Below are 18,685 nucleotides of genomic sequence, written 5' to 3'. Positions count from 1 at the left end.
AACTGTGGTTGTTGTGGGAGATTCTGTGGTTGTTGTGGGAGAAGCTGTGGTTGTTGTGTGAGAAGTTGTGAATGTTGTGGGAGAAGCTGTGGTTGTTGTGGGAGAAGCTGTGGTTGTTGTGGGAGAAGCTGTGGTTGTCGTTTGTGCAGCTGTGGTTGTTGTGGGAGAAGCTGTGGTTGATGTGGGAGAAGCTGTGGTTGTTGTCGGAGAAGCTGTGGTTGTTGTGGGAGAAGCTGTGGTTGTCGTTTGTGCAGATGTGGTTGTTGTGGGAGAAGCTGTTGTTGTAGTTTGTTCAGCTGTTGTTGTTGTGGGAGCAGCTATGGTTGTTGACGCCAGCACTTCGGTTGTTGTTGCTGCAGCTGTGGTGGTTGTAGCTGCAACTGTGGTTGTTGTGGGAGATTCTGTGGTTGTTGTGGTAGAAGCTGTTGTTGTAGTTTGTGCAGCTGTGGTTGTTGTTGGAGCAGCTGTGGTTGTTGAGGCCAGCACTTTGGTTGTTGTTGCTGAAGCTGTGGTGGTTGTAGCTGCAACTGTGGCTGTTGTGGGATATTCTGTGGTTGTTGTGGGAGAAGCTGTGGTTGTTGTGTGAGAAGTTGTGAATGTTGTGGGAGAAGTTGTGGTTGTTGTGGGAGAAGCTGTGGTTGTTGTGGGAGAAGCTGTGGTTGTCGTTTGTGCTGCTGTGGTTGTTGTGGGGGAAGATGTGGTTGTTGTAGCTGCAACTGTGGTTGTTGTGGGAGATTCTGTGGTTGTTGTGGGTGAAGCTGTGGTTGTTGTGGGAGAAGCTGTTTTTGTAGTTTGTGCAGCTGTGGTTGTTGTTGGAGCAGCTGTGGTTGTTGAGGCCAGCACTTCGGTTGTTGTTGCTGCAGCTGTGGTGGTTGTAGCTGCAACTGTGGTTGTTGTGGGAGATTCTGTGGTTGTTGTGGGAGAAGCTGTGGTTGTTGTGGGAGAAGCTGTTGTTGTAGTTTCTGCAGCTGTGGTTGTCGTTGGTGCAGCTGTGGTTGTTGAGGCCAGTGCTTCGGTTGTTGTTGCTGCAGCTTCTGTTGTTGTAGCTGCAACTGTGGTTGTTGTGGGAGATTCTGTGGTTGTTGTGGGAGAAGCTGTGGTTGTTGTGTGAGAAGTTGTGAATGTTGTGGCAGAAGCTGTGGTTGTTGTGGGAGAAGCTGTGGTTGTTGTGGGAGAAGCTGTGGTTGTCGTTTGTGCAGCTGTGCTTGTTGTGGTAGGAGCTGTGGTTGTTGTGGGAGAAGCTGTGGTTGTTGTGGGAGAAGCTGTGGTTGTTGTGGGAGAAGCTGTGGTTGTTGTGGGAGAAGCTGTTGTTGTAGTTTGTGCAGCTGTGGTTGTTGTTGGAGCAGCTGTGGTTGTTGAGACCAGCACTTCGGTTGTTGTTGCTTCAGCTGTGGTGGTTGTAGCTGCAACTGTGGTTGTTGTGGGAGAAGCTGTGGTTGTTGTGGGAGAAGCTGTGGTTGTTGTGGGAGAAGCTGTGGTTGTCGTTTGTGCAGCTGTGGTTGTTGTGGGTGAAGCTGTCGTTGATGTGGGAGAAGCTGTGGTTGTTGTGGGAGAAGCTGTGGTTGTTGTGGGAGAAGCTGTGGTTGTCGTTTGTGCAGATGTGGTTGTTGTGGGAGAAGCTGTTGTTGTAGTTTGTGGAGCTGTGGTTGTTGTTGGAGCAGCTGTGGTTGTTGAGGCCAGCACTTTGGTTGTTGTTGCTGCAGCTGTGGTGGTTGTAGCTGCAACTGTGGCTGTTGTGGGAGATTCTGTGGTTGTTGTGGGAGAAGCTGTGGTTGTTGTGTGAGAAGATGTGAATGTTGTGGGAGAAGCTGTGGTTGTTGTGGGAGAAGCTGTGGTTGTCGTTTGTGCAGCTGTGGTTGTTGTGGGGGAAGATGTGGTTGTTGTGGGAGATTCTGTGGTTGTTGTGGGTGAAGCTGTGGTTGTTGTGGGAGAAGCTGTTTTTGTAGTTTGTGCAGCTGTGGTTGTTGTTGGAGCAGCTGTGGTTGTTGAGGCCAGCACTTCGGTTGTTGTTGCTGCAGCTGTGGTGGTTGTAGCTGCAACTGTGGTTGTTGTGGGAGATTCTGTGGTTGTTGTGGGAGAAGCTGTGGTTGTTGTGGGAGAAGCTGTTGTTGTAGTTTCTGCAGCTGTGGTTGTCGTTGGTGCAGCTGGGGTTGTTGAGGCCAGTGCTTCAGTTGTTGTTGCTGCAGCTTCTGTTGTTGTAGCTGCAACTGTGGTTGTTGTGGGAGATTCTGTGGTTGTTGTGGGAGAAGCTGTGGTTGTTGTGTGAGAAGTTGTGGTTGTTGTGGGTGAAGCTGTGGTTGTTGTAGCTGCAACTGTTGTTGTTGTGGCAGATTCTGTGGTTGTTGTGGGAGAAGCTGTTGTTGTAGTTTGTGCAGTTGTGGTTGTTGTTGGAGCAGCTGTGGTTGTTGAGGCCAGCACTTCGGTTGTTGTTGCTTCAGCTGTGGTGGTTGTAGCTGCAACTGTGGTTGTTGTGGGAGATTCTGTGGTTGTTGTGGGAGAAGCTGTGGTTGTTGTGTGAGAACTTGTGAATGTTGTGGGAGAAGCTGTGGTTGTTGTGGGAGAAGCTGTGGTTGTTGTGGGAGAAGATGTGGTTGTCGTTTGTGCAGCTGTGGTTGTTGTGGGAGAAGCTGTGGTTGATCTGGGAGAAGCTGTGGTTGTTGTGGGAGAAGCTGTGGTTGTTGTGGGAGAAGCTGTGGTTGTCGTTTGTGCAGATGTGGTTGTTGTGGGAGAAGCTGTTGTTGTAGTTTGTTCAGCTGTTGTTGTTGTGGGAGCAGCTATGGTTGTCGTTTGTGCAGCTGTGGTTGTTGTGGGGGAAGCTGTGGTTGTTGTAGCTGCAACTGTGGTTGTTGTGGCAGATTCTGTGGTTGTTGTGGGAGAAGCTGTTGTTGTAGTTTGTGCAGTTGTGGTTGTTGTTGGAGCAGCTGTGGTTGTTGAGGCCAGCACTTCGGTTGTTGTTGCTTCAGCTGTGGTGGTTGTAGCTGCAACTGTGGTTGTTGTGGGAGATTCTGTGGTTGTTGTGGGAGAAGCTGTGGTTGTTGTGGGAGAAGCTGTGGTTGTTGTGGGAGAAGCTGTTGTTGTAGTTTGTGCAGCTGTGGTTGTTGTTGGAGCAGCTGTGGTTGTTGAGGCCAGCACTTCGGTTGTTGTTGCTGCAGCTGTGGTGGTTATAGCTGCAACTGTGGTTGTTGTGGGAGATTCTGTGGTTGTTGTGGGAGAAGCTGTGGTTGTTGTGTGAGAAGTTGTGAATGTTGTGGGAGAAGCTGTGGTTGTTGTGGGAGAAGCTGTGGTTGTTGTAGCTGCAACTGTGGTTGTTGTGGCAGATTCTGTGGTTGTTGTGGGAGAAGCTGTTGTTGTAGTTTGTGCAGTTGTGGTTGTTGTTGGAGCAGCTGTGGTTGTTGAGGCCAGCACTTCGGTTGTTGTTGCTTCAGCTGTGGTGGTTGTAGCTGCAACTGTGGTTGTTGTGGGATATTCTGTGGTTGTTGTGGGAGAAGCTGTGGTTGTTGTGTGAGAAGTTGTGAATGTTGTGGGAGAAGCTGTGGTTGTTGTGGGAGAAGCTTTGGTTGTCGTTTGTGCAGCTGTGGTTGTTGTTAGAGCAGATGTGGTTGTTGAGGCCAGCACTTCGGTTGTTGTTTCTGCAGCCCTTGTTGTTGTAGCTGCAACTGTGGTTGTTGTGGGATAAGCTGTGGTTGTTGTGGTAGGAGCTGTGGTTGTTGTGGGAGAAGCTGTGGTTGTTGTGGTAGAAGATGTGGTTGTTTTGGGAGAAGCTGTGGTTGTTGAGGGAGAAGCTGTTGTTGTAGTTTGTGCAGCTGTGGTAGTTGTTGGAGCAGCTGTGGTTGTTGAGGCCAGCATTTCGGTTGCTGTTGCTGCAGCTCGTGTTGTTGTAGTTGCAACTGTGGTTGTTGTGGTAGGAGCTGTGGTTGTTGTGGGAGAAGCTGTGGTTGTTGTGGGAGAAGCTGTTGTTGTAGTTTGTGCAGCTGTGGTTGTTGTTGGAGCAGCTGTGGTTGTTGAGGCCAGCACTTCGGTTGTTGTTGCTGCAGCTGTGGTGGTTGTAGCTGCAACTGTGGTTGTTGTGGGAGATTCTGTGGTTGTTGTGGGAGAAGCTGTGGTTGTTGTGGGAGAAGTTGTTGTTGTAGTTTGTGCAGCTGTGGTTGTTGTTTGAGCAGCTGTGGTTGTTGTTTGAGCAGCTGTGGTTGTTGAGGCCAGCACTTCAGTTGTTGTTGCTGCAGCTGTGGTGGTTGTAGCTGCAACTGTGGTTGTTGTGGGAGATTCTGTGGTTGTTGTGGGAGAAGCTGTGGTTGTTGTGGGAGAAGCTGTGGTTGTCGTTTGTGCAGCTGTGGTTGTTGTGGGAGAAGCTGTGGTTGTTGTGGGAGAAGCTGTGGTTGTTGTGGGAGAAGCTGTGGTTGTTGTGGGAGAAGCTGTTGTTGTAGTTTGTGCAGCTGTGGTTGTTGTTGGAGCAGCTGTGGTTGTTGAGGCCAGCACTTCGGTTGTTGTTGCTGCAGCTGTGGTGGTTATAGCTGCAACTGTGGTTGTTGTGGGAGAAGCTGTGGTTGTTGCGTGAGAAGTTGTGAATGTTGTGGGAGAAGCTGTGGTTGTTGTGGGAGAAGCTTTGGTTGTCGTTTGTGCAGCTGTGGTTGTTGTTGGAGCAGATGTGGTTGTTGAGGACAGCACTTCGGTTGTTGTTGCTGCAGCTCTTGTTGTTGTAGCTGCAACTGTGGTTGTTGTGGGATAAGCTGTGGTTGTTGTGGTAGGAGATGTGGTTGTTGTGGGAGAAGCTGTGGTTGTTGTGGGAGAAGATGTGGTTGTTTTGGGAGAAGCTGTGGTTGTTTTGGGAGAAGCTGTTGTTGTAGTTTGTGCAGCTGTGGTTGTTGTTGGAGCAGTTGTGGTTGTTGTTGGAGCAGCTGTGGTTGTTGAGGCCAGCATTTCGGTTGTTGTTGCTGCAGCTCGTGTTGTTGTAGTTGCAACTGTGGTTGTTGTGGTAGGAGCTGTGGTTGTTGTGGGAGAAGCTGTGGTTGTTGTGGGAGAGGCTGTTGTTGTTGTGGGAGAAGCTGTGGTTGTTGTGGGAGAAGCTGTGGTTGTTGTGGGAGAAGCTGTTGTTGTAGTTTGTGCAGCTGTGGTTGTTGTTTGAGCAGCTGTGGTTGTTGTTTGAGCAGCTGTGGTTGTTGAGGCCAGCACTTCAGTTGTTGTTGCTGCAGCTGTGGTGGTTGTAGCTGCAACTGTGGTTGTTGTGGGAGATTCTGTGGTTGTTGTGGGAGAAGCTGTGGTTGTTGTGGGAGAAGCTGTTGTTGTAGTTTGTGCAGCTGTGGTTGTTGTTTGAGCAGCTGTGGTTGTTGAGGCCAGCACTTCAGTTGTTGTTGCTGCAGCTGTGGTGGTTGTAGCTGCAACTGTGGTTGTTGTGGGAGATTCTGTGGTTGTTGTTTGAGCAGATGTGGTTGTTGAGGCCAGGACTTCGGTTGTTGTTTCTGCAGCTCTTGTTGTTGTAGCTACAACTGTGGTTGTTGTGGGAGAAGCTGTGGTTGTTGTGGGAGAAGCTGTGGTTGTTGTGGGAGAAGCTGTGGTTGTCGTTTGTGCAGCTGTGGTTGTTGTGGGAGAAGCTGTGGTTGTTGTGGGAGAAGCTGTGGTTGTTGTGGGAGAAGCTGTTGTTGTAGTTTGTGCAGCTGTGGTTGTTGTTGGAGCAGCTGTGGTTGTTGAGGCCAGCACTTCGGTTGTTGTTGCTGCAGCTGTGGTGGTTATAGCTGCAACTGTGGTTGTTGTGGGAGAAGCTGTGGTTGTTGTGGGAGAAGCTGTTGTTGTAGTTTGTGCAGCTGTGGTTGTTGTTGGAGCAGCCGTGGTTGTTGAGGCCAGCCCTTCGGTTGTTGTTGCTGCAGCAGTGGTTGTGGCTGAAACTGTGGTTGTTGTGGGAGAAGCTGTGGTTGTTGTGGGAGAAGCTGTGGTTGTTGTGGGAGAAGCTGTGGTTGTTGTGGGAGAAGTTGTTGTTGTAGTTTGTGCAGCTGTGGTTGTTGTGGGAGAAGCTGTTGTTGTGGTTTGTGCAGCTGTGGTTGTTGTTTGAGCAGCTGTGGTTGTTGAGGCCAGCACTTCAGTTGTTGTTGCTGCAGCTGTGGTGGTTGTAGCTGCAACTGTGGTTGTTGTGGGAGATTCTGTGGTTGTTGTGGGATAAGCTGTGGTTGCTGTGGGAGAAGTTGTTGTTGTAGTTTGTGCAGCTGTGGTTGTTGTTTGAGCAGCTGTGGTTGTTGAGGCCAGCCCTTCGGTTGTTGTTGATGCAGCAGTGGTTGTTGCTGAAACTGTGGTTGTTGTGGGAGAAGCTGTGGTTGTTGTGGGAGAAGCTGTGGTTGTTGTGGGAGAAGCTGTGGTTGTTGTGGGAGAAGCTGTTGTTGTAGTTTGTGCAGCTGTGGTTGTTGTTTGAGCAGCTGTGGTTGTTGAGGCCAGCACTTTGGTTGTTGTTGCTGCAGCTGTGGTGGTTATAGCTGCAACTGTGGTTGTTGTGGGAGATTCTGTGGTTGTTGTGGGAGAAGCTGTGGTTGTTGCGTGAGAAGTTGTGAATGTTGTGGGAGAAGCTGTGGTTTTTGTGGGAGAAGCTTTGGTTGTCATTTGTGCAGCTGTGGTTGTTGTTGGAGCAGATGTGGTTGTTGAGGCCAGCACTTCGGTTGTTGTTGCTGCAGCTCTTGTTGTTGTAGCTGCAACTGTGGTTGTTGTGGGATAAGCTGTGGTTGTTGTGGTAGGAGCTGTGGTTGTTGTGGGAGAAGCTGTTGTTGTAGTTTGTGCAGCTGTGGTTGTTGTTTGAGCAGCTGTGGTTGTTGTTTGAGCAGCTGTGGTTGTTGAGGCCAGCACTTCAGTTGTTGTTGCTGCAGCTGTGGTGGTTGTAGCTGCAACTGTGGTTGTTGTGGGAGATTCTGTGGTTGTTGTGGGAGAAGCTGTGGTTGTTGTGGGAGAAGCTGTTGTTGTAGTTTGTGCAGCTGTGGTTGTTGTTTGAGCAGCTGTGGTTGTTGAGGCCAGCACTTCAGTTGTTGTTGCTGCAGCTGTGGTGGTTGTAGCTGCAACTGTGGTTGTTGTGGGAGATTCTGTGGTTGTTGTTTGAGCAGATGTCGTTGTTGAGGCCAGGACTTCGGTTGTTGTTTCTGCAGCTCTTGTTGTTGTAGCTACAACTGTGGTTGTTGTGGGAGAAGCTGTGGTTGTTGTGGGAGAAGCTGTGGTTGTTGTGGGAGAAGCTGTGGTTGTCGTTTGTGCAGCTGTGGTTGTTGTGGGAGAAGCTGTGGTTGTTGTGGGAGAAGCTGTGGTTGTTGTGGGAGAAGCTGTTGTTGTAGTTTGTGCAGCTGTGGTTGTTGTTGGAGCAGCTGTGGTTGTTGAGGCCAGCACTTTGGTTGTTGTTGCTGCAGCTGTGGTTGTTGTGGGAGAAGCTGTGGTTGTTGTGGTAGGAGCTGTGGTTGTTGTGGGAGAAGCTGTGGTTGTTGTGGGAGAAGCTGTGGTTGTTGTGGGAGAAGCTGTGGTTGTTGTGGGAGAAGATGTTGTTGTAGTTTGTGCAGCTGTGGTTGTTGTTGGAGCATTAGTGGTTGTTGAGGCCAGCACTTCGGTTGTTGTTGCTGCAGCTGTGGTGGTTGTAGCTGCAACTGTGGTTGTTGTGGGAGATTCTGTGGTTGTTGTGGGAGAAGCTGTGGTTGTTGTGGGAGAAGTTGTTTCAGTTTGTGCAGCTGTGGTTGTTGTTTGAGCAGCTGTGGTTGTTGAGGCCAGCACTTCAGTTGTTGTTGCTGCAGCTGTGGTGGTTGTAGCTGCAACTGTGGTTGTTGTGGGAGATTCTGTGGTTGTTGTGGGAGAAGCTTTGGTTGTTGTGGGAGAAGCTGTGGTTGTTGAGGCCAGCACTTCGGTTGTTGTTGCTGCAGCAGTGGTGGTTGTATCTGCAACTGTGGTTGTTGTGGGAGATTCTGTGGTTGTTGTGGGAGAAGCTGTGGTTGTTGAGTGAGAAGTTGTGAATGTTGTGGGAGAAGCTGTGGTTGTTGTGGGAGAAGCTTTGGTTGTCGTTTGTGCAGCTGTGGTTGTTGTGGGAGAAGCTGTGGTTGTTGTGGGAGAAGCTGTGGTTGTTGAGGGAGAAGCTGTTGTTGTAGTTTGTGCAGCTGTGGTAGTTGTTGGAGCAGCTGTGGTTGTTGAGGCCAGCATTTCGGTTGTTTTTGCTGCAGCTCGTGTTGTTGTAGTTGCAACTGTGGTTGTTGTGGTAGGAGCTGTGGTTGTTGTGGGAGAAGCTGTGGTTGTTGTGGGAGAGGCTGTTGTTGTTGTGGGAGAAGCTGTGGTTGTTGTGGGAGAAGCTGTGGTTGTTGTGGGAGAAGCTGTTGTTGTAGTTTGTGCAGCTGTGGTTGTTGTTGGAGCAGCTGTGGTTGTTGAGGCCAGCACTTCGGTTGTTGTTGCTGCAGCAGTGGTGGTTGTATCTGCAACTGTGGTTGTTGTGGGAGATTCTGTGGTTGTTGTGGGAGAAGCTGTGGTTGTTGTGGGAGAAGTTGTTGTTGTAGTTTGTGCAGCTGTGGTTGTTGTTTGAGCAGCTGTGGTTGTTGAGGCCAGCACTTCAGTTGTTGTTGCTGCAGCTGTGGTGGTTGTAGCTGCAACTGTGGTTGTTGTGGGAGATTCTGTGGTTGTTGTGGGAGAAGCTGTGGTTGTTGTGGGAGAAGCTGTGGTTGTTGTGGGAGAAGTTGTTGTTGTAGTTTGTGCAGCTGTGGTTGTTGTTTGAGCAGCTGTGGTTGTTGAGGCCAGCACTTCAGTTGTTGTTGCTGCAGCTGTGGTGGTTGTAGCTGCAACCGTGGTTGTTGTGGGAGATTCTGTGGTTGTTGTTGGAGCAGATGTGGTTGTTGAGGCCAGGACTTCGGTTGTTGTTGCTGCAGCTCTTGTTGTTGTAGCTGCAACTGTGGTTGTTGTGGGATAAGCTGTGGTTGTTGTGGTAGGAGCTGTGGTTGTTGTGGGAGAAGCTGTGGTTGTTGTGGGAGAAGATGTGGTTGTTTTGGGAGAAGCTGTGGTTGTAGTTTGTGCAGCTGTGGTAGTTGTTGGAGCAGCTGTGGTTGTTGAGGCCAGCATTTCGGTTGTTGTTGCTGCAGCTCGTGTTGTTGTAGTTGCAACTGTGGTTGTTGTGGTAGGAGCTGTGGTTGTTGTGGGAGAAGCTTTGGTTGTTGTGGGAGAGGCTGTTGTTGTTATGGGAGAAGCTGTAGTTGTTGTGGGAGAAGCTGTGGTTGTTGTGGGAGAAGCTGTTGTTGTTGTGGGAGAGGCTGTTGTTGTTATGGGAGAAGCTGTGGTTGTTGTTGGAGCAGCTGTGGTTGTTGAGGCCAGCACTTCGGTTGTTGTTGCTGCAGCTGTGGTGGTTGTAGCTGCAACTGTGGTTGTTGTGGGAGATTCTGTGGTTGTTGTGGGAGAAGCTGTGGTTGTTGTGGGAGAAGTTGTTGTTGTAGTTTGTGCAGCTGTGGTTGTTGTTTGAGCAGCTGTGGTTGTTGAGGCCAGCACTTCAGTTGTTGTTGCTGCAGCTGTGGTGGTTGTAGCTGCAACTGTGGTTGTTGTGGGAGATTCTGTGGTTGTTGTTGTAGCAGATGTGGTTGTTGAGGCCAGGACTTCGGTTGTTGTTGCTGCAGCTCTTGTTGTTGTAGCTACAACTGTGGTTGTTGTGGGAGAAGCTGTGGTTGTTGTGGGAGAAGCTGTGGTTGTCGTTTTTGCAGCTGTGGTTGTTGTGGGAGAAGCTGTGGTTCCTGTGGGAGAAGCTGTGGTTGTTGTGGGAGAAGCTGTTGTAGTTTGTGCAGCTGTGGTTGTTGTTGGAGCAGCTGTGGTTGTTGAGGCCAGCACTTTGGTTGTTGTTGCTGCAGCTGTGGTTGTTGTGGGAGAAGCTGTGGTTGTTGTGGTAGGAGCTGTGGTTGTTGTGGGAGAAGCTGTGGTTGTAGTTTGTGCAGCTGTGGTTGTTGTTGGAGCAGCTGTGGTTGTTGAGGCCAGCACTTCGGTTGTTGTTGCTGCAGCTGTGGTTGTTGTGGGAGAAGCTGTGGTTGTTGTGGTAGGAGCTGTGGTTGTTGTGGGAGAAGCTGTGGTTGTTGTGGTAGGAGCTGTGGTTGTTGTGGGAGAAGCTGTGGTTGTTGTGGGAGAAGCTGTGGTTGTTGTGGGAGAAGCTGTGGTTGTTGTGGGAGAAGATGTTGTTGTAGTTTGTGCAGCTGTGGTTGTTGTTGGAGCATTAGTGGTTGTTGAGGCCAGCACTTCGGTTGTTGTTGCTGCAGCTGTGGTGGTTGTAGCTGCAACTGTGGTTGTTGTGGGAGATTCTGTGGTTGTTGTGGGAGAAGCTGTGGTTGTTGTGGGAGAAGTTGTTTCAGTTTGTGCAGCTGTGGTTGTTGTTTGAGCAGCTGTGGTTGTTGAGGCCAGCACTTCAGTTGTTGTTGCTGCAGCTGTGGTGGTTGTAGCTGCAACTGTGGTTGTTGTGGGAGATTCTGTGGTTGTTGTGGGAGAAGCTTTGGTTGTTGTGGGAGAAGCTGTGGTTGTTGAGGCCAGCACTTTGGTTGTTGTTGCTGCAGCAGTGGTGGTTGTATCTGCAACTGTGGTTGTTGTGGGAGATTCTGTTGTTGTTGTGGGAGATTCTGTGGTTGTTGTGGGAGAAGCTGTGGTTGTTGAGTGAGAAGTTGTGAATGTTGTGGGAGAAGCTGTGGTTGTTGTGGGAGAAGCTTTGGTTGTCGTTTGTGCAGCTGTGGTTGTTGTGGGAGAAGCTGTGGTTGTTGTGGGAGAAGATGTGGTTGTTTTGGGAGAAGCTGTGGTTGTTGAGGGAGAAGCTGTTGTTGTAGTTTGTGCAGCTGTGGTAGTTGTTGGAGCAGCTGTGGTTGTTGAGGCCAGCATTTCGGTTGTTTTTGCTGCAGCTCGTGTTGTTGTAGTTGCAACTGTGGTTGTTGTGGTAGGAGCTGTGGTTGTTGTGGGAGAAGCTGTGGTTGTTGTGGGAGAGGCTGTTGTTGTTGTGGGAGAAGCTGTGGTTGTTGTGGGAGAAGCTGTGGTTGTTGTGGGAGAAGCTGTTGTTGTAGTTTGTGCAGCTGTGGTTGTTGTTGGAGCAGCTGTGGTTGTTGAGGCCAGCACTTCGGTTGTTGTTGCTGCAGCTGTGGTGGTTGTAGCTGCAACTGTGGTTGTTGTGGGAGATTCTGTGGTTGTTGTGGGAGAAGCTGTGGTTGTTGTGGGAGAAGTTGTTGTTGTAGTTTGTGCAGCTGTGGTTGTTGTTTGAGCAGCTGTGGTTGTTGAGGCCAGCACTTCAGTTGTTGTTGCTGCAGCTGTGGTGGTTGTAGCTGCAACTGTGGTTGTTGTGGGAGATTCTGTGGTTGTTGTGGGAGAAGCTGTGGTTGTTGTGGGAGAAGCTGTGGTTGTTGTGGGAGAAGTTGTTGTTGTAGTTTGTGCAGCTGTGGTTGTTGTTTGAGCAGCTGTGGTTGTTGAGGCCAGCACTTCAGTTGTTGTTGCTGCAGCTGTGGTGGTTGTAGCTGCAACCGTGGTTGTTGTGGGAGATTCTGTGGTTGTTGTTGGAGCAGATGTGGTTGTTGAGGCCAGGACTTCGGTTGTTGTTGCTGCAGCTCTTGTTGTTGTAGCTACAACTGTGGTTGTTGTGGGAGAAGCTGTGGTTGTTGTGGGAGAAGCTGTGGTTGTCATTTGTGCAGCTGTGGTTGTTGTGGGAGAAGCTGTGGTTGTTGTGGGAGAAGCTGTGGTTGTTGTGGGAGAAGCTGTGGTTGTTGTGGGAGAAGCTGTTGTTGTAGTTTGTGCAGCTGTGGTTGTTGTTGTAGCAGCTGTGGTTGTTGAGGCCAGCACTTCGGTTGTTGTTGCTGCAGCTGTGGTGGTTATAGCTGCAACTGTGGTTGTTGTGGGAGAAGCTGTGGTTGTTGTGGGAGAAGCTGTTGTTGTAGTTTGTGCAGCTGTGGTTGTTGTTGGAGCAGCCGTGGTTGTTGAGGCCAGCCCTTCGGTTGTTGTTGCTGCAGCAGTGGTTGTTGTTGCTGAAACTGTGGTTGTTGTGGGAGAAGCTGTGGTTTTTGTTGGAGAAGCTGTGGTTGTTGTGGGAGAAGCTGTGGTTGTTGTGGGAGAAGCTTTGGTTGTCGTTTGTGCAGCTGTGGTTGTTGTTGGAGCAGATGTGGTTGTTGAGGCCAGCACTTCGGTTGTTGTTGCTGCAGCAGTGGTTGTTGTAGCTGCAACTGTGGTTGTTGTGGGATAAGCTGTGGTTGTTGTGGTAGGAGCTGTGGTTGTTGTGGGAGAAGCTGTGGTTGTTGTGGGAGAAGATGTGGTTGTTTTGGGAGAAGCTGTGGTTGTTGAGGGAGAAGCTGTTGTTGTCGTTTGTGCAGCTGTGGTAGTTGTTGGAGCAGCTGTGGTTGTTGAGGCCAGCATTTCGGTTGTTTTTGCTGCAGCTCGTGTTGTTGTAGTTGCAACTGTGGTTGTTGTGGTAGGAGCTGTGGTTGTTGTGGGAGAAGCTGTGGTTGTTGTGCTGTTGTTGTTGTGGGAGAAGCTGTGGTTGTTGTGGGAGAAGCTGTGGTTGTTGTGGGAGAAGCTGTTGTTGTAGTTTGTGCAGCTGTGGTTGTTGTTGGAGCAGCTGTGGTTGTTGAGGCCAGCACTTCGGTTGTTGTTGCTGCAGCTGTGGTGGTTGTAGCTGCAACTGTGGTTGTTGTGGGAGATTCTGTGGTTGTTGTGGGAGAAGCTGTGGTTGTTGTGGGAGAAGTTGTTGTTGTAGTTTGTGCAGCTGTGGTTGTTGTTTGAGCAGCTGTGGTTGTTGAGGCCAGCACTTCAGTTGTTGTTGCTGCAGCTGTGGTGGTTGTAGCTGCAACTGTGGTTGTTGTGGGAGATTCTGTGGTTGTTGTGGGAGAAGCTGTGGTTGCTGTGGGAGAAGTTGTTGTTGTAGTTTGTGCAGCTGTGGTTGTTGTTTGAGCAGCTGTGGTTGTTGAGGCCAGCCCTTCGGTTGTTGTTGATGCAGCAGTGGTTGTTGCTGAAACTGTGGTTGTTGTGGGAGAAGCTGTGGTTGTTGTGGGAGAAGCTGTGGTTGTTGTGGGAGAAGCTGTGGTTGTTGTGGGAGAAGCTGTTGTTGTAGTTTGTGCAGCTGTGGTTGTTGTTGGAGCAGCTGTGGTTGTTGAGGCCAGCACTTTGGTTGTTGTTGCTGCAGCTGTGGTGGTTATAGCTGCAACTGTGGTTGTTGTGGGAGATTCTGTGGTTGTTGTGGGAGAAGCTGTGGTTGTTGCGTGAGAAGTTGTGAATGTTGTGGGAGAAGCTGTGGTTTTTGTGGGAGAAGCTTTGGTTGTCGTTTGTGCAGCTGTGGTTGTTGTTGGAGCAGATGTGGTTGTTGAGGCCAGCACTTCGGTTGTTGTTGCTGCAGCTCTTGTTGTTGTAGCTGCAACTGTGGTTGTTGTGGGATAAGCTGTGGTTGTTGTGGTAGGAGCTGTGGTTGTTGTGGGAGAAGCTGTGGTTGTTGTGGGAGAAGATGTGGTTGTTTTGGGAGAAGCTGTGGTTGTTGAGGGAGAAGCTGTTGTTGTCGTTTGTGCAGCTGTGGTAGTTGTTGGAGCAGCTGTGGTTGTTGAGGCCAGCATTTCGGTTGTTTTTGCTGCAGCTCGTGTTGTTGTAGTTGCAACTGTGGTTGTTGTGGTAGGAGCTGTGGTTGTTGTGGGAGAAGCTGTGGTTGTTGTGGGAGAGGCTGTTGTTGTTGTGGGAGAAGCTGTGGTTGTTGTGGGAGAAGCTGTGGTTGTTGTGGGAGAAGCTGTTGTTGTAGTTTGTGCAGCTGTGGTTGTTGTTGGAGCAGCTGTGGTTGTTGAGGCCAGCACTTCGGTTGTTGTTGCTGCAGCTGTGGTGGTTGTAGCTGCAACTGTGGTTGTTGTGGGAGATTCTGTGGTTGTTGTGGGAGAAGCTGTGGTTGTTGTGGGAGAAGTTGTTGTTGTAGTTTGTGCAGCTGTGGTTGTTGTTTGAGCAGCTGTGGTTGTTGAGGCCAGCACTTCAGTTGTTGTTGCTGCAGCTGTGGTGGTTGTAGCTGCAACTGTGGTTGTTGTGGGAGATTCTGTGGTTGTTGTGGGAGAAGCTGTGGTTGTTGTGGGAGAAGCTGTGGTTGTTGTGGGATAAGTTGTTGTTGTAGTTTGTGCAGCTGTGGTTGTTGTTTGAGCAGCTGTGGTTGTTGAGGCCAGCACTTCAGTTGTTGTTGCTGCAGCTGTGGTGGTTGTAGCTGCAACCGTGGTTGTTGTGGGAGATTCTGTGGTTGTTGTTGGAGCAGATGTGGTTGTTGAGGCCAGGACTTCAGTTGTTGTTGCTGCAGCTCTTGTTGTTGTAGCTACAACTGTGGTTGTTGTGGGAGAAGCTGTGGTTGTTGTGGGAGAAGCTGTGGTTGTTGTTGCTGCAGCAGTGGTTGTTGTTGCTGAAACTGTGGTTGTTGTGGGAGAAGCTGTGGTTTTTGTTGGAGAAGATGTGGTTGTTGTGGGAGAATCTGTGGTTGTTGTGGGAGAAGCTGTTTTTGTAGTTTGTGCTGCTGTGGTTGTTGTGTGAGAAGTTGTGAATGTTGGTGGAGCAGTTGTAGTTGTTATGGGAGAAGCTGTGGTTGTTTTTGGAGAAGCTGTGGTTGTTGTGGGAGAAGCTGTGGATGTTGTGGGAGAAGCTGTTGTTGTAGTTTCTGCAGCTGTGGTTGTCGTTGGCACAGCTGTGGTTGTTGAGTCCAGTGCTTCGGTTGTTGTTGCTGCAGCATCTGTTGTTGTAGCTGCAACTGTGGTTGTTGTGGGAGAAGCTGTGGTGGTTCTGGGAGAATCTGTGATTGCTGTTGGAGCAGCTGTGGTTGTTGTGTCAGAAGTTGTCAATGTTGTTGGAGCAGTTGTGGTTGTTTTAGGAGAAGATGTGGTTGTTGTGGGAGAAGCTGTGGTTGTTGTGGGAGAAGTTGTTGTTGTAGTTTCTGCAGCTGTGGTTGTCGTCGGCACAGCTGTGGTTGTTGAGTCCAGCGCTTCGGTTGTTGTTGCTGCAGCATCTGTTGTTGTAGCTGCAACTGTGGTTGTTGTGGGAGAAGCTGTGGTTGTTATGAGAGAAGCTGCGGTTGTTGTGAGAGAAGCTGTGGTTGTTATGGGAGAAGGTGTTGTTGTAGTTTGCGCAGCTGTGGTTGTTGTTGAAGCAGCTGTGGTTGCTGAGGCCAGCACTTTGGTTGTTGTTGCTGCAGCTTTTGTTGTTGAAGCTGCAACTGTGGTTGTTGTGGGAGAAGTTATGAATGTTGTGGGAGAAGCTGTGGTTGTTGAGGCCAGAGCTTCGGTTGTTGTTGCTGCAGCTTGTGTTGTTGTAGCTGCAAATGTGGTTGTTGTGGGAGAAGCTGTGGTTGTTGTGGGAGAAGCTTTGGTTGTTGTGGGTGAAGCTGTGGTTGTAGTTTGTGCAGCTGTGGTTGTTATTGGACCAGCTGTGGTTGTTATTGGAGCAGCTGTGGTTGTTGAGGCCAGCACTTCGGTTGTTGTTGCTGCAGCTGTTGTTGTTGCAGCTGCAACTGTGGTTGTTGTGGGATAAGCTGTGGTTGTTGTGGGAGAAGCTGTTGTTGTTGTAGCCACATCTGCTCTTGTTGAAGCCGTAGGTGTAGATGCCATTGGTGTTGTTGTGGGTGTTGTTGTGGTTGTTGTGGGCACGACTTTGGTTGTTGTAGGGGAAGCTGCTGTAGTTGTGGGATCTGCTGTAGCCTTCTTGGGAGAAAAAGTTGTTGTTTTGGGTGTATCAGTGGTTGTTGTGGGGGCAGATGTGGTTGTTGTAGGGATGAATTTGGTTGTTGTAGCCGCAGCTGTGGTTGCTGTAGGAGAATATGTGGTTGTTGTGGGAACAGATGTGGTTGTTGTAGGGGAAGCTGTTGTTGGAGCTGCTGCAGTTGTTGTGGGAGACACTGTGGTTGTTGTGGGTGCATTTTTGGGAACAGCTTTCGTTGTTGTTGGGACGGCTGTGATTGGTTGTTGATGGCAGGGTTCTGGGTGTTGTTGCCCGTGATGTTGTTGTTCTTGCAGCTGGTGATGTTGTGGAGGCAGCTGTGGTTTTTTTTGCGACTTCTCTTCTCGGCGTATCCGCAGCTGTGGTTGTTGTGGGTGCAGCTTTGTTTTTTCTTGCCTCAGCTCTTCTTTTCGTACCCACACCGTGGTTGTTGTAGGAGCAGCTGTAGTCGTCATTGCTGCGGCTGAGGTTGTTGTGGGAGCAGCTGTTGTTGTTGTGGGCTCAGCTGTGGTTGATTGTGCTGACACAGTTGTCAAGATTGCTGTTGCCGTAAGTACTGTTGATGGAATCGACATTATCATTGTTATTTTCATAGTTGTTTTGTCATGCCCAGCACATTTAAGGGGACATTTGAAGTGTCTGTCCTATATCTGAGAGAAATACGAAAAATCAGGAAAAAATTACTTTAAAAATAACAACGTATTTAACCCCTTCTTTTGACACTGAACTACTTCCATACAAACATCCATAACTTGTTTTTAACTCCCTTTAAACGGAGCAATGGGAGGCTTTGGAACATGGAGTTTTCAAAATAGAAGCCACTTCCTGGTTTGATTTTTATCAGGGTTTCGCCTGCAATATCAGTTCTGTTATACTCACAGACAATATTTTGACAGTTTTGGAAACTTTTGTATTTTCTATCCTAATCTGTCAATTATATACATATTCTAGCATCTGGTCCTGAGAAATAGGCTGTTTACTTTGGGGACGTTATTTTTCCAAACATAAAAATAGTGCCCCCTAGCTTCAAGAGGTTAATGGGTCTTGAGACAGGAGCCATAGCCATTTATCATTAACCATGCTACTTGCTATTCATCCTAGTTCATGCGCACCCTCTGCTGTTTGAGTCTTTGGTACTGCAATAATTACAAAAAAAAATGTCACAGTTTCACAGTATTGTTCCAACCTCATATTGTGGAGATATATATATAAAACACAGGAAAATCACGTTTTTGATTGCGCTGGAATTTTTAACGATTTGATAATCTAAACTTTTTTTACACTGTGTTTTTTGTAAGACACATTCTCATATGAACATCAGGAACTATTTCATCTCACAGAAGTTGAACATGTCCTGCTTTCATTTCTCACCTGTTAGGCAGAGCCGTGTAGCTCTGCATCTCATCTTGATTGTAGCCATATCTCCACCACCTAAGAGAGAAAGACTGTATAAATAACACACATACTATTGCATAGTATTTTTTGAAGATTATATAATAATACTACTAATACAATTGCTCAGAGAAAAATATTTAGTTTAAAGAAGTAATCATTTTTTCTCAAAACGTTTCAATTCACTAGCACCCTCCCCTTGCATGAATAACTGCACTGAGCCTTTTTCTAAAATGATTTATGGTATTGGAGAACACATTGGGAGGAATCCATTTTGAAAAGGCTTGGAGACCGAAGGTAAACACCTTGTCCCTCCCCCTGGAATGCTATTCCTTAGAGCAGTGATTCACCTTCTGTGACTGTGTTACTTTACACAATCGAATCATTTCCGATATAAACCCTGGGGCGATGTGTTTGGTGTGTTCGATACCATTCCATTGATTCCGTTCCAGCCATTACTATGAGCCCATCCACCCTAATAAAGAAGCCAACTGCCGCTTGTGCCACATTTCATTGGGGAAAAAACAACCTGCGTTTTAACCACAAATAACAACTGTTATTTTGCCTCTCATGCAAGTACAGCACGATTTTATAGTCACATATTTGAGTTTCCAAATCTCAGTTAGTTAGGGGATATTCTAAGGGATATTCTCTCTATGTTAGCAAAAACCCTCTGAGAGCCGTTTTAGCATGTCTTGGTGTTAAAGTTAGGAGAACATTCCTTAAAATGTCTAGCAGAACTTATCTAGAATGTGGTTAAAATGTTCTCTGAATATAATATATTAAAGTTCTAGACACGTTTCATGGGACGTTGCAAGAACATTCATGTCCAGTTTTCTGAGGGTTCGGAGAATATTCCACCAACGTCCCACCAAACATACACAGAACAGCGTTGCCATGTTCTCAGAATATACGATATTAAACGTTCTAGACACGTTTTTTATTTTTTATTTTACCCCCTTTTTCTCCCCAATTTCGTAGTATCCAATTATTAGTAGTTACTATCTTGTCTCATCGCTACAACTCCCGTATGGGCTCGGGAGAGATGAAGGTCGAAAGTCATGCGTCCTCTGAAACACAACCCAACCAAGCCGCACTGCTTCTTAACACAGCGCGCATCCAACCCGGAAGCCAGCCTGCGACCTTTCAGTCGCAGCCGGCGCGAACCCAGAGTCTCTGATGGCACAGCTAGCGCTGCGATGCAGTGCCCTAGACCACGGCTCCACCTGGGAAGCCCTATGTTCTAGACACATTTGATGAGAACGTTGCAAGAACATTCCTGTGTTCAGTTGTCTGAGGTTTAGGAGAATATTCCATGAATGCCACATCATACATACACAGAACATGGTTGCCATACTCACAGAACATAATAACCTTTAATAGGACGCTGCAAGAACAGTGGCGGCTTCATGTTATGGGTATGCTTGTCATTGGCTAGGTCTAGAGAGTTTATAGGATAAAAATAAATGGAATACAGCTAAGCACAGGCAAAATCCTAGAGGAAAACCTTGTTCAGTCAGCTTTCCAACAGACACAGGGAGGAAAATTCACCTTTCAGCAGGACAATTACCCAAAACACAAGGTAAAATATACACTGGTGTTTCTTACTAAGACGAAATGTAATGTTCCTGTGCAGCCGAGTTACAGTTTTGAC

The 18,685-nt window shown here is 48.5% G+C and overlaps 1 protein-coding gene across 1 annotated transcript in view; it reads right to left on the bottom strand.

Moving 5' to 3' along the window:
- Nucleotides 1-17,039, bottom strand: part of LOC127907882 (mucin-5AC-like) — a 28,603-nt gene extending 11,564 nt beyond the window's left edge. Inside the window, exons 1-3 of the mRNA XM_052464338.1 lie at nucleotides 17,011-17,039; nucleotides 16,056-16,123; nucleotides 15,495-15,620 (exon numbers count right to left, since the gene is read on the bottom strand). Of these exons, the coding sequence (XP_052320298.1) occupies nucleotides 15,495-15,620; nucleotides 16,056-16,123; nucleotides 17,011-17,039 (223 nt within the window). The remainder of the gene's footprint in view (nucleotides 1-15,494; nucleotides 15,621-16,055; nucleotides 16,124-17,010) is intronic.
- Between the last annotated feature and the right edge of the window lie 1,646 nt (nucleotides 17,040-18,685).

The sequence above is a fragment of the Oncorhynchus keta genome, chromosome 16 (genome assembly GCF_023373465.1).
Source record: "Oncorhynchus keta strain PuntledgeMale-10-30-2019 chromosome 16, Oket_V2, whole genome shotgun sequence".
NCBI classification, from domain to species: domain Eukaryota; kingdom Metazoa; phylum Chordata; class Actinopteri; order Salmoniformes; family Salmonidae; genus Oncorhynchus; species Oncorhynchus keta.
This window is presented reverse-complemented; position numbering and strand designations above follow the sequence as displayed.